This window comes from Lampris incognitus, chromosome 15 (assembly GCF_029633865.1).
Source record: "Lampris incognitus isolate fLamInc1 chromosome 15, fLamInc1.hap2, whole genome shotgun sequence".
Taxonomy (NCBI): Eukaryota; Metazoa; Chordata; class Actinopteri; order Lampriformes; family Lampridae; genus Lampris; species Lampris incognitus.
This window is the reverse complement of record NC_079225.1, coordinates 43511792-43526455: the sequence shown is the minus strand read 5'-3', so window position 1 is coordinate 43526455 and position 14664 is coordinate 43511792. Positions and strand designations below refer to the sequence as shown.

Below are 14664 nucleotides of genomic sequence, written 5' to 3'. Positions count from 1 at the left end.
TATATATTTAACCTAGCATTAACCAATAACTCCATGTAATAATGAAATAACACTGTGTTGGAGCCAAATTTATGATTTTGATAATTTAACGTATCATGTAAAAAAAAATAAAAAAAATATGGGGACTCAGACTCATTGGGTTGTGGTTAATTAATGTTGTGACGTACAGGGTGGACCCTCCCTGTTTGACAGCCACTTTTAGCTGATTGAGGCTGACCCTCCCTGTGACAACCCGCCAGCTGGTTGAGGCGGTAGCTAACTGTGGGTGGTATCTGCTGGCACATCAGGGCAGAGCTGGCAGTTAAGTGGTGCTCTGTTGGTTTTGTGGCCACACGGTTCTTTTGACCGCTGAAATACGGTACATTTTCCTCTTCTTTTTTTTTGGATGTCTGCCTCTCTTTACATCATCTTTGTTCATTTATTCATCTTCAGCCGCTTCTCCGGGGTAGGGTCGCGGTGAGCCGACAGCTCTGCTCCTCTCTTCACCCGAGTGTCCAAAACAGAGACGGCCGCAGATCTGATGATACGACCACAAAGTCCATCATCGATCATTGGCCCAAGGTGTTCTGGTACCGAGTACACTTATGAACTACCTTATGTTCGAACGTGGTGTTCGTTATGGCCGATCCACGACTCGCACAGAAGTCCAATAACAAGGCACCGCTCGGGTTCCGATCGGGGAGGCCGTTCCTCCTGATCACACCCCTCCAGGTTTCTCCATCATTGCCAGCGTGAGCGTTGAAGTCCCCCAGCAGAACTATAGAGTCCCCAGGCGGAGCCCTATCCAGGACACCACCCAGAGACTCCAAGGCCGGACACTCCAAACTGCTACTTGGTGCATAAGCACACACAACAGTCAGAGATACCCCCCCCACCCCCACCCAGCGACTCGCAGTGGTATAGAGGCGACCCTCTCATTCTCCAACACGGCGGCGCTCAACCGGGGACTTGTGAGTATCCCCACACCCGCCCGGCGCCTGCCATCATCATCTGATAAACGGAAGAAAAACATAGCACAACGGTGTCTGAATGAGAACGGAAAATAAACATGGCAAAAGGAAGAAATCGTGGATCTTACTACAATAGTTGGTTTCTCCCCGTTTTCTGGGACAGTCTCCATGCTGTACTGAGTATCTCCCCATGCACATGATAATATATTCACTCGACTGGAGCGTTAAGGGTCCAAGTTTATTTACTTTTAACAATCTGTCTTATCGGAATTACTGAACAGGAAACCGGACATGTGTTGCGTTGTGTTGTTGGTTTTTATAGTCGGACATAAATCACTAGTCCGATTTAACGTTTCTTGTCTCATAACCTTAAACATGGTGTACTAAAACATCCAGGGACAATGTTTTATTTGGAAATGACTAATATGATATTATTTATCCCTTTATCTATAACGGTGAGGGCGTGGCCTAGTCTTCATTAATATTCATGAGCTGAACTTTGATTGACAAGTATAATCAAGGGTGGGTGGGGTTTCATATTTTGAGGATTTGATCTCATTGGCTGTATGTAAATAGTTGTCTGATGACATCATGAGGATTAGAAAAAAAAGATGGGCTGATAGAAGCTGAACTAGGGGACTCTTAAACAGAGGAAAGAAGAAAAACTGAACTGTACCTTTAATACTTGAGCGGTTGTTACCTTGCATAGTTGACATGCCATCGGTGTGTGTGTGTGTGTGTGTGTGTGTGTGAATTAACTGTAAAGTGCTTTGATTGATTGATTGATTGATTGATCTGCTGAGCTCTTCGGGGCTCCATCTCATCTCCAACAGTCTGCTGGTTGGTTTTAATTATCAGAGTCTCAGTAATGAAGGAAATCGTGTAACCCGGCTCATATATGTCTAATAACATTCTCTTTACAACCAAGCACAGTCTGGCTTTAGGCCAGATGTATTTCGACCTGTAAATCCTCCATAAACTGATGAGCGGGAAGGCGCTAACTGTGGCTGTGGATACTTCGTGTTCATGCTTCATGCAGACCAGCTTTGCTTCTGTTTCGACTTTCAAAAACCTCCAAACAGATCTGAATGTCAAACAGCCCCCTTACCAGTTGGATAAAGTGTCCTCAAAGTGGAGCTCTGGCTTAAGGCCATGCCTTTGTATCGACTTCCCAAATCCCCGAGACTAAACAGAGACCTGGATGGATTAGCCAGCATCGGTCTCAAGAGGCTTTAGTCCTGACTGCCGTTTCAATTACACGGCTGCTTTAACACACGGCTGGTTAAACTCAACTAACACAAGATAGACTGTCGCACATTTAGTGGACTTTGTACCGTTTCCCTATGATTCATTTCATCACTGACTTATGTTAAATCCCGTCTGTTCTGGGTGGCACAGTGGCCCAGTGGTTAGCACTGTTGCCTCACAGCAAGAAGGTCCTGGGTTCGAACCCCATGCCGTCCCAGGTGCTTTCTGTGTGGAGTTTACATGTTCTCCCCGTGTCTGCGGTGGGTTTCCTCCGGGTGCTCCGGTTTTCTCCCACCACCAAAAAGACATGCATGTTAGAGGTTAATACTCCTGTCTGTGCCCCTGAGCAAGGCAGTGGAAAGAAGACCTGGAGTTGGTCCCCGGGTGCTGCAGCTGTCCACCGCTCCTATACAATAGGATGGGTTAAATGCAGAAGACACGTTTCATTAAGTATGTAGAGTGACGATAAAAGTATCTTAATTATTTAACTCTGTGTCTAGTCACTGTGCATCCTCGCTGAGTTCTTATGTGAACGAGTTTATTTGAAATGTGCCAGTTTTGTTTTCTCTCTTCATTGACTTCCAGATCTGCTGCTTCTCCTCAGACCCGAGTGACAGATGTTTAAATGCTGCTGGTTTTCCTTCTCACTGAGCGGAGTCTCCTGACATGCTCAGATTCCAGATCACACAATCAATTAAAAAACATCAGCAAGCAAAACTGGCTCACAGCTTTGCAATAAAACAGAGGTCTTCTTCCTTTCCTGGTAAAAACAGAGGTTGTTCCTATGACATCAGGTGGGCCGGTCTGCAGCGGGGAGCCGGTTTGCGGTGGGGGGCTAGTCTGTGGTAGGAGGCTGGTCTGGCCGGTTTGCGGCCGGGCCAGTCTGCGGCAGGGCTGGTCTGTGGTGGGGCCAGCCTGCAGCGGGGCCGGTCTGTGGCGGGACCGGTGTGTGGCAGGGCCGGCCTGCAGTGGGGCCAGTCTGCGGCGGGGCTGGTGTGTGGCGGGGCCAGTCTGCAGTGGGGCTGGTCTGCGGCAGGGCCGGTCTGCGGTGGGGCTGGTCTGCGGCGGTGGTGGATGTCAGGAGGCGATGGCAGATCTAGATCCCGCGTTGAGTCAGAAAACTCAAAATACAAAATGGCCTTCTTCATTCAAACAATGACATGTGAAAGATGAAGAGTTAGGGATAGACCACATTCATCTTCATCACTCCCACAACCCCCCCCCAAGAATATTTTTTTTTAGAAAAATCAGAAAAAAGGACAAAAATTAACCCAAGTTCAATTCTGAAGCACATTTCATACATAAAAATGCACTGCAGTTAATATGAAAAGATGGACACAGAACGAGACAGACGTCTGTGTGGTTTACACACAAATGTGAAAAGATGAACACAAACACAGGCTGTTTCCTGAACCAATATCCAAACAGTGACTCAAAATTAGACAATCAAATCATCAGGTTGTGATTACTCTCTGTAATGCCTCGCAGCGCGTGGCAGTACAGAGACTAGCAGTGTTTATTGGGCGTGGCACACAAGGCTCGACTGTTCTCGTGTTTTGCTGAAGTCTTGTTTCCTCTTTTGGTTTTCTACTTTTGTTTTGGTAAAACTGAAACATTGCAGAAATAAGAAAATAAGTCGGTATACAAACATCAACACAGTCATACTGACAGTATTATACACATAACTACATAAATGCACGATTCCTACCAATATATCTGCTGTCTTGCTTCACCCCGTTTATTGTAAAGCGACTTTGAGTGTTAGAAAAGCGCTATATAAGATTAATTTATTATTATTGTTATTAGTATAAAGCAGCAATATACTGTATAGAAACACAGCTCAACTACCACAACTACAAAGCACAGCGTATGCTAACTAGCACAGCATATGCTAACTAGCACAGCGCATGCTAATGTAACCGGTTATATTCTTGCCCGGTGCGGGATTCGATACGGGGTGTACTGCACCACAAGGCGACATCAATAACCGCACGGCTAAAGGGTCAGACCCGTTAGCTAGGGGCTAACATGTATTATTAGTAGTTTACACTAACTAGCACAGCGCATGCTAACTAGCACAGCGTATGCTAACTAGCGCGGCGCATGCTAACTAGCACAGCGCGTGCTAACTAGCGCGGCGCATGCTAACTAGCACAGCGTATGCTAACTAGCGCGGCGCATGCTAACTAGCGCAGCGCATGTTTACCACAACGATAAAAACGTTTCTAACATGACGTTCCTCAAGAAAACGTGTTTGATAATTATTTACACGCCTTACTTACACACCAACGGTCTCCAAGGCAGCGGCGTGTCGAAACACATCCGGCCGCAACACGTATTCACCACCGCCCGTCTCGCCCGTCTGCGCTCGACTGAAGAAAGGCTAAGCTAGCGGAAGATACGGACGCATTCCCACAAGCCCCTGCGCCTTGGGCGCCAAAATAGTCCGCCCATAGCGTGCGCCGAACCGAGCGGTTATTTAACTAGCTTAACTTTCAAGGCAGCACAGTGTCTTTCTCAGACACACAAATGAAAAGCAAACGCGCTGCATGTGAACACAACGGTAACACAACGGTAACACAACGGTAACACAACGGTAACACAACTGTAACACAACGGTAACACAACAGTAACACAACGGTAATACAACTGTAACACAACGGTAACACAACGGTAACACAACAGTAACATAACGGTAACACAACAGTAACGAAACGGTAACCACGGTAACACAACGGTAACACAACTGTAACACAACGGTAACACAACAGTAACACAACAGTAACGAAACGGTAACCATGGTAACATCTTCTCACCCAGACATCAGCTACTAACATTTAACCAGCACACAGAGCCAGCAGTGGAAGAAGTACCGAGACCCTTTACTTAAGTAAAAGTACAAATACCCAGATATAATACCAGTAAAAGTGAAAGTACAGTAATCAAAGTGTGTGTTTGTACTTAAATGTACTTCAAGTATTAAAGGTAAAGGTACATGTCATATTTAGTGCCCTAATATGAAAATGTATTAGTTTAAAGTAATACTGCTGTACCTCTTTTCCTGGATGAATACGAATACACACCCTGAGTACAATTTACTAAAACATGAATATCATAGGTCGTATCATAGTAATTCATAAGGCTATGAACCTGATGAAGTATTAATAAACAATCCTAAATCTTAAGTCCTTTCACATGTTTAATAAATGGACAAACTATAAACTGATTTTAATAGAAACAAACGCCGCTGGTAAATAATGTCCACTCTTTCATTCATCTTGTCTCAACGTGACTCAATGACACAAACCAAATTTCCACTTTTGAATTCACTACAAATAGTTGGAAGATGAAGTTTAGCACAGTAAATTATTTCTACTTCATTACTTGTTGTGACTGTGTCAGGGTGACCGTCGTGGGTTGACCCACATGAGGAAGGTCGTTCCTCTGAGCGATGAAGGTTTTCATCGTCTCTTTCATTTTTTTGGGGGGGGGGGGCTTTTCTCCCCTCTTTTTCTCCCCAGTGTACTTGGCCAATCACCCCACTCTTCCAAGCCGCCCCGGTCGAAGCTCCACCCCCTCCGTCGAGCTGGGTAGGGCTGCAGACTACCACATGCCTCCTCCGATACATGTGGAGTCGCCAGCCGCTTCTTTTCACCTGACAGTGAGGAGTTTCACCAGGGGGACGTAGCACGTGGGAGGATCACGCTATTCCCAGTTCCCCCTCCCTCCCGAACAGGCGCCCCGACCGACCAGAGGAGGCGCTGGTGCAGTGACCAGGACACATACCCCACATCCAGCTTCCCACCCGCAGACACGAGCAATTCTGTCTGTAGGGACGCCTGACCAAGCCGGAGGTAACACGGGGATTCGGAGGTAACACGGGGATTCGAACCGGGATCCCCGTGTTGATAGGCAATGGAATAGAATAGGCCGCTATGCTACCCGGACGCCCCATGTCTCTGGTTGTCATCTAAACTGAAAGGGAATTCACATAAGTGGCCACGCTCGATGTGAAGAGTCATGCAAGATGAATGTTTTCATTATGGTGGACAGAGCCGGCGCCTTTATCAGCACAGCAGATTAATTAATAGAGAATGAAGCTGTGGAGGGAGGGCAGGCTCTGCCTCTGTTCAAACACTACCCATACTCTTCCTCCTCTTTGCTCTCTGTTGCATGAACAGCCGGCTGCAGCTAATGCATACTGTATCAGATACCCAGTGGGGAAGAGGAGGAGGAGGAGAAAGAAGAGGAGGAGAAGGGAGGGGGCGGGTAACAAGGCTTGACAGGTTTTCACCATAAGCTGTTGTGGGCCCCAGCATCCACTGAGGCATTTGGCCCCTCCGTCAACCTGCAAATGGCTGAGTCGTGACAAGGGCTTTAATTTTGACTGTGTGTGTGTGTGTGTGTGTGTGTGGTGGTGGTGGTCAGGGGGGGGTCGCCTTGAATTGTCTATCACCTTGTTGTGGTGGAGAAGCTTGCATGGTCCTGAGATCCCAAGAGCAATGCCGTTGGGATGTATGACCTTGGCAGGGTCACCCATGAAGATAAGGTAAAGGGGGAGAGGTCCCTGACAAAGAGGAATCCAATCAAGACCTCAACGGTGGAACAGGCGGAGGATGATTGCTGACTTTAGGGAAGCATCACAACGGCTGGGAAGGTGGATGAAGGCTGCAGCAGAAATGTCCCCCCAGCCGTCTTGGACTCCATGCCACTGGATCCTGACCCAGATCTGTCAAGGACCATGTGGTGGCTGTCTGTGCACTGATCTCCCCACATTAAACAAAGTCACACAGAGGTGTCCTCCGTACACGTCCCGGATTAAGTCCTATGGCGACTGGCAAGTGGTGGCGGGGGCATGACTGTGAGATCTGGAAGCCCCTACTCATGAGCCGGCACATCAGGCGGTGGGTGCTAGATTCAGTCACTGGACTCTTGGAACAAGGTAGAAAGAGCCCTTCGGTAGCTGCACCCACGACTGAGAAACCCTCTTTAGGGTCCACTCTGCTCACCACACCTGGGGAAGGGGCAAGAAAAGGTGTCCTAAAAATAGCCTACTTCAAACTTCCTGAATGGATTACTGCGTCCAGAGGGATCACCACATGCGATCAGAAACACAGAAACATGAACTTTGGAGCCTAGGATGTGCGTACACTGATGGATAGTGCAACCAGTGACAGACCGGAGAGGAGAACCGCCATCGCTAGAGAACTGAAGAGATGCCGGATAGACATTACTGCCCTTTCTGAAACGCAACGGGCAGATGAAGGACAACTGAAGGATGAGAAGGGTGGCTGCACTTTCTTCTGGAGAGGAAAAGCTGCTGATGAGCCCAGGGTCCATGGCATTGGATTTGCAATCGGGAACCAGATCATCAACCACTTGTCTAAACTTCCTGTGGGGATCAGTGAGCATCTCATGACCTGATGCTTGCCAAAAACCAGATGGCAATAGTTGTGAGTATCTACGCCCCTACCTTAGACTCTGAAGAGGAAGTGAAAAAAGGGACCTTCCAAGCCTGCTTAGACGAGACTAGGATTGGGTATCGTTTGACCATTTTCGAGACCGATACCAAAACCAAAACCAATACCTCCAATTCAATACGATACCTAAACAATACTTTTCCGGTACTATATATTATGAAAACCTTATAGGATTAACAGCAAACTACTTTTCTATACAGCGAGCACCATAATTCATTGACACATTGTGTTATTTTGGTTCTGTACTCTAGCACTTTGAGACTGAAAGTGAGGTCAACAATGACAATGAGGTCAACGTGCAGACTGACATCTTTAACGTATGTGAACCTATTTATATACATCATCATAACCGTCCTTACCTGTTTCATCATTGCTAGCGGTGGCACCAGAGTAGACCCAACAGCAGACGTCCCAGAGCTAATGTTAACGTTGGCAGCAGCACGGACATTAACGTTGCCAAACACAAAGCAGTTGTCCACTCGTAAATTTATCCAATGCGTGTTCAGATGTTTCATCATATTCGACGTATTCCCAGACTTGCATTTGATGATGGCTTTGCAGTGGTTGTATTTTACTGTCAGGTTTGCTGTCTATTTTTACAAAGTGTAGCCACGCTTTGGAACGCATAGTAGCTCACTGAATCTTACCTGCCAGTTTTCAACTCCAACGCAGTCACGAGACACACACGCATACCAAATAGCTTCATGCTGATTTGTCAGTCAGTCACATGTGTACAACGCTGGTAGTGATTGGCTGGCTGCGATAGCGTTCACGTCGTCTACTGTAAAGTATCGAAATTTGGCACCGTTTTTTTCCAAAGAGTTTGATACTCTGTAGGACCGAGATATTTCGGTCGGTGCCATATGGGCACCGTTTTCGATACCCAACCCTAGATGAGACACTTTCAAGAATCCCCAAGCCCCAAGGAGGATGGGATTATTCTCCTAGGGTCAGCCAGGATCAGCCAGGATCAACACCTCCGTAAGGGCACTATAGGAAAGGAAGGCATCAGGAACACCAATTCCAATGGAGTTCTGAGTTAACAAATGTGCTCAGCATGACCTCACCATCACTGTTCTATCTCTGTATCTATCTCTATCTCTGCTTCGCCAGAAAAACAAATTTAAGGCATCTTGAAGACACCCCCGCTCCAAACAGTGGCATCTCCTTGATTATATCATTGTATGAACCAGGGACTGTTGTGACTTGAACATCACGAGGGCCATGATCGATACAGATGACTGCTAGACAGATCATCATCGCTTCATCCGCGCCACGATGTCCATCAAACTCAAGAGGAAGCGGAGGGTTCAAAAGAAGCAGATCCGGCCAAGGCTGAATCTTCAAAGTCTGAATGAAATTGCCACCCAGCAGCAACTTCATGCCTGTATTGGCAAAAGCCTCCAACAGGAATATCCTGAAGACACTGAGAAGCACTGGAGCCTTCTCAACTCCACCATCCTCGACATCTGCAAAACCACCCTTGGGTACAAGTCCAGAAAACACCAGGACTGGTTTGATGAGAATGACAGAGATAGAGCAGCTCATCTCCAAGAACGAGAAAGCCTTTCATGCGTGGCAAAATTATGTAACCTGCAAGGCTAAAAGAGTGGCTCACTCCAGAGCCAAGGCGGATGATTACCTACCTACCTACCTCTGCAGCCTTCTCTCCTCAAAATCTGATATCAACTTTGGGGTCAACCATCGCCTGAGTTGTGCCAATGGCATTTACGCCAGACTCAGGAAAAAAGTTTTTGAAGACTGAGACCTAAAGGCCAAAACAAAACTCCTGATCTACAGAGCTGCTGTTCTCCCCACCCTGCTGTATGGAGCAGAGTCATGGACCACCTACAGCAGGCACCTAAGAGCCCTGAAACAATAACACCAAAGATCCTTATGAAAGATGCACCAACATCAGCGTTCTGGAAGAAGCCAACATGACTAGCATTACCACCACAATAATGCAGCACCAGCTCTGATGGACTGGCCATGTCATCCGCATGTCCAACACACGTCTCCCCAAACAGATCCTGTTCTCCCAGCTGAAGGAAGGTCAGCGAGCTCCTGGTGGACAAAAGAACCTTTTCAAGGACAATATCAAGATCAGTCTGAAGAAATTCAACATCACATTGAGCAACTCGGAACACATTGCGCTGGATAGGCGTTCTTGGAAGAAATCCATGCAGGAAGGAGCTGCACATCATGAAATGGAACTCCACTGTGCTGCAGAGAAAAAGCAACAGCACCGCAAGGAGAAAGAGAAAAAGGCTCAACCACCACCACCAACCAAGACCACTTTCCCCTGTCCACACTGCACCATGTGTCGACACATACACTGCATGTATGTGGATCGCGGATCGGCCCCTACAACCATCTGAAGACCCACAAGTAGACAACCCAATGGAGAGGACTGTTATACTCGCTTCGAGTGACCGGCGATGATGTGTGTGTGTGTGTCACCGGCTAATATCGCAAACTACTGGACCTATCGGCCTAACTTTTTTGTGTACCGTTATGATTGTATGATGAAGAACCTGTCTTGATTGCGGTGATTAAAAACCTTCAAAAATGTTTAGCGCTATCGCCGCTCCCTCTCTTCATTCAATCTGTAGGTCACTCAACCAACACTGCTTTCCGTCGCCGCCTGGTCTGAGTCAACAGTGCGCATTTGTGACTCAGAACTACGGTTGAGTCAGATCAGGCAGCGACAGTGTCAAAACCTAAACATTATGTATTCGAGTATGACTCTTGAAAGTAAACGAGAAGACGATCGTATTTCGCAATGCAGCAAATCATTCACTGCTGATTTCAGCACAGAAGAACTGGAGGAAAACTGATGAACCAACAACAATTCACTTCATTCACCTCGCCACCATGTGGAAGTGCCATAGTGTCCAAAGTTAAAACTCTGATATAAAAATAAAATTTCAAGAGTAGAATTAATCACAGTCACAGCTGGAAATCAGCTCAGTAGCTACAATAAAACGTTTCCCATGGCTGAGCTGTTGTCTTACTGTTGTTTTATGAAGGAAAGTCAGTCAGCAGAGCAGCCATTCACCTTCATTCATCTTATATCATGAAAACCACGACGGTTAAACACATGTGAAGTCTTTTAATGAGGGCTTTGAAATTATGATAACCCGGTCTCTTGTCATTTCATATCAGACATGCTCGCTTTCGGTGAGGGTCCACCTAGAAGGCTGCACATCCACAGACTGACATGCAAAACATTTTATTCGGTAGATTTTTTTAGCTTAAGCGCTGCATATTAACAACTTTTAATTTTCCATATTTCCCGTTCAATCAACTTGGGTGCTGTGCAGAAGTCTTACAATGGCTGGAAAAACACTGGTTTACTGTGTGTGTGTGTGTGTGTGTGTGTGTGTGTGTGTGTGTATTTCCCTTCTGCTGGTAGGTGAAAAAGGGTTTGTCACCAAGTTGGAAAAGCAGAGAAGGGAGATGCGTACACCTGGTGGAGACCTGCTCTCTACTGAGGGCACTCCTCTGGTTTACGTATAAAAACGCCACTGGATGTAATGGCTGAGTTTCAGGATGTGAACGACAGAGAAAGGCATTATGGGAAATAGATACAGACTCCCCATTCCTTCTAACCAGTGTCCAGGAACGGTTGAGCCAAAACTGGGAGCTGACCAGTACAACGGCAGTCTTCTACTAGGGGATACTAAACAGCTCTACTCTTTCCAGTGGAAGTTACATATATTGCTAGAAAGTACACTGGCAGCGGTTGGGTGAAGAGAGATGGAGAGAGGGAAAGCTAACTTTGGAAGCAGTTGAACATCTAGTTCCTTGTCCTCGGTTTATCTGGTGTGACCTTTGACCTATGTGACAGCAGTCACCACAGTAACTGACCTGCTGAAAAAGGCAGCGGTGGCAGAGGGAGGAGGGGAAGTCTGCGTGGCAATGTTGTGGGCTGCCGGCTTTGACTGGATGTCCAGGGGGGAAGCAGCCATGGTCACGTGGACGCTCCCTGTGTCTGAACTTTGACCCTGAGAGAGAGAGAGAGAGAGAGAGAGAGAGAATTTGAATTTTAATAAGTCCTTTTCTCAGTTTTCCTTTTCTTTTTTATTCTGTTCATCTTCCCCTACCTGCTCATCCTGGCCATCAACTTCTACCTGCTCAAATTCTGTTACTTTCTCATTGTGATCACCTTTTCTGACCTGCTCAACCTGCACACCTCCCTCTCCTACCGGCTCAGTCTGTCCATTTTCCTCATGTTCCCCAGCGTTGGTCTCTTTCTGTTTCACAACCTGGTCTATCTTTCTTGCCCCTCGCTCCCCCTGCCTCCTGTCTGCCCTGTGCCGACTCGGCAGCGCCATCTCCAGCCGGAGATGCGCCGCTTGTGGCGGCATCGGGGGATGATGGCGGCCTTTGAGGATCAGACCTACCCTCACTCCTTTCGGGACAAGACCTTATTAAATGCCCCTCCGCCCCACACCCAAAACATTTCATCATGCCAGACGTAACAAAAACAATGTCGTCAAACTCATCGACCCTGAATTTAAGCTTTAGATCCAAATCCTCTGCATTATTTTTCAACATCATAAAACCTTGTCTCCTATGGGACACCACGTGTTTCAAGCGAGGAGACTGGCAACCTGAAGAGATGATTTTTATCGGGGAAACTAGCTGTCCGCATCTTGCAAGCTCCCTCTCCAAAGCTGCATTTCTTATGAACGGGGGAGCATTAGAAATGGTGATTCTCTCGGCAGCATTAACCAGCAGCAAAACGGGAGTAAATATGTCCTTAATGACCACACCACTTTCCCAAGTTCTGTTTCTGATTCTGTTCTTACGTCGAATTTGTTTGGAAGTCAGAACAGTTACGTACAGTTCACATCTAGCGTCAATAGGGCTCCACTGCGACTCTAAAAACAGAACAGGCTTGAGTGAGCATTGAATCAGGGGGTTGATTTGCGGACAAACTGCTCTTCATTTCGTAGTGTGCGAAAGTGGTCTTGCGGATTTGCATTTACGATGGCTGGTAACCTTGTCATAGAGGGAGCAAAACAATATAGAAAAGGTGACGGGTAGAAAAATGCTCAAGTTTTAGAAACTAACTCACACCGAAGCAACACGCTGCTACTCCGAGAGAGAGAGAGAGAGAGATGTAAAATCCTGCAGACTGCAGCAGTATGTGATGTGGTTGTCTGGCAGGACTTCACCAGGGGAAATGACGGGGTGCATGGTGTTTTCATCTTCATCACAGCAGGCAGATGAGGAAGAGGGAGGCAGGTGGTGTTGAGTTAGAAGAAGTGAAGGTGTTGTGTCTAACCAGCAGATATGACAGAACAAGCTGGTAGACCTTTACCAACACGTAGTACTACATCAATAAGTACAACTCGGGTTCTACCAGGTTTTATTGTTGTTTCTGACACCACAGCCCTGCTGACTCTCATTCGTTCTGAATGGAGCGCAGACACCACCCACCTCACCACCACCTACATGGGACACACACTGGTCCACTAACACCAGCACATTTACCTCACCACCACCTGCATAGGACACACACTGGTCCAGTAACCACCAGCACATTTACTTCACCACCAACCTACATAGGACACACACTGGTCCAGCAGCACCAGCACATTCACCTCATCACCACCTACATAGGACACACACTGGTCCAGTAACACCAGCACATTCACCTCACCACCACCTGCATAGGACACACACTGGTCCAGTAACACCAGCACATTCACCTCACCACCACCTGCATAGGACACACACTGGTCCAGTAACACCAGCACATTCACCTCACCACCACCTACATAGGACACACACTGGTCCAGTAACACCAGCACATTCACCTCACCACCACCTACATAGGACACACACTGGTCCAGTAACACCAGCACATTCACCTCACCACCACCTGCATAGGACACACACTGGTCCAGTAACACCAGCACATTTACCTCACCACCACCTGCATAGGACACACACTGGTCCAGTAACACCAGCAGATTCAGGACTGTGGCTCTGAGTTTACTGCTCTCACGCACACTCGGGGCTGGCAGCCGACAGTGGTTCCCAGAAGAAATGCTCACATGTCAGCTGTCAGCAGCAGGAAGTGGGCAGGCAACATGGTTGCTGTTTCACTAGTTTGATGCATCATTAGGTACGGGAGCAGGATGCTCCTCTCCCTCCGGTCTCTCTGCTGGAGGAGGAGGCCATTAAGCAATTAGCTGTGGTCATTAGCATGATTACTGCCAGCCCATTCTGCACAGCGGCAATGTACAGCTGTCACGGTTTGATGGGTGCTAACTGCTAAACCTCGTGTCTCCGGCAGACTGGGTTTCTGGTGACACTTTGTTTGGAAAGCAGCAGTTGGTTGACGTTAAATCTGTACAGGATTCCACTTAACACGAGTAGCTGTGAGGCGCCAACCACCTCGCAAACATTTTGAACAGGGCGCGAGTTTTTACATCAGTTTGTCTACCAGAATATTCTCAACCCCCCCCCACACACACACACATATATACAGTGGTGTGAAAAAGTGTTTGCCCCCTTCCTGACTTCTTATTTTTTTGCATGTTTGTCACACTTAAATGTTTCAGATCATCAAAGAAATCTAAATATTAGACAAAGATAACACAAGCAAACACAAAATGCAGGTTTTAAATGAAGGTTTTTATTATTAAGGGGGGGGGGGAAATCCAAAGCTACATGGCCCTGTGTGAAAAAATGATTTGCCCCCTAAACCTGATAACCGATTGGGCCACGCTTAGCAGCAACAACTGCAATCAAGCGTTTGCGATAACTGGCAATGAGTCTTTTACAGCGCTGTGGAGGAACTTTGGCCCACTCGTCTTTGCAGAATTGTTGTAATTCAGCCACATTGGAGGGTTTCCGAGCATGAACCGCCTTTTTAAGGTCACGCCACAGCATCTCAATCGGATTCAGGTCAGGACTTCGACTAGGCCACTCCAAAGTCTTCATTTTGTTCTTCTTAAGCCATTCAGAGG

The 14664-nt window shown here is 47.1% G+C and overlaps 1 protein-coding gene across 1 annotated transcript in view; it reads right to left on the bottom strand.

Annotated features, from left to right (window-relative positions):
- LOC130124882 (kinesin-like protein KIF26A) overlaps nt 1–14664 on the bottom strand; it is a 96487-nt gene that overhangs the window by 61290 nt on the left and 20533 nt on the right. Inside the window, exons 9-10 of the mRNA XM_056294230.1 lie at nt 12164–12254; nt 11549–11685 (exon numbers count right to left, since the gene is read on the bottom strand). Coding sequence (XP_056150205.1) covers nt 11549–11685; nt 12164–12254 — 228 coding nt within the window. The remainder of the gene's footprint in view (nt 1–11548; nt 11686–12163; nt 12255–14664) is intronic.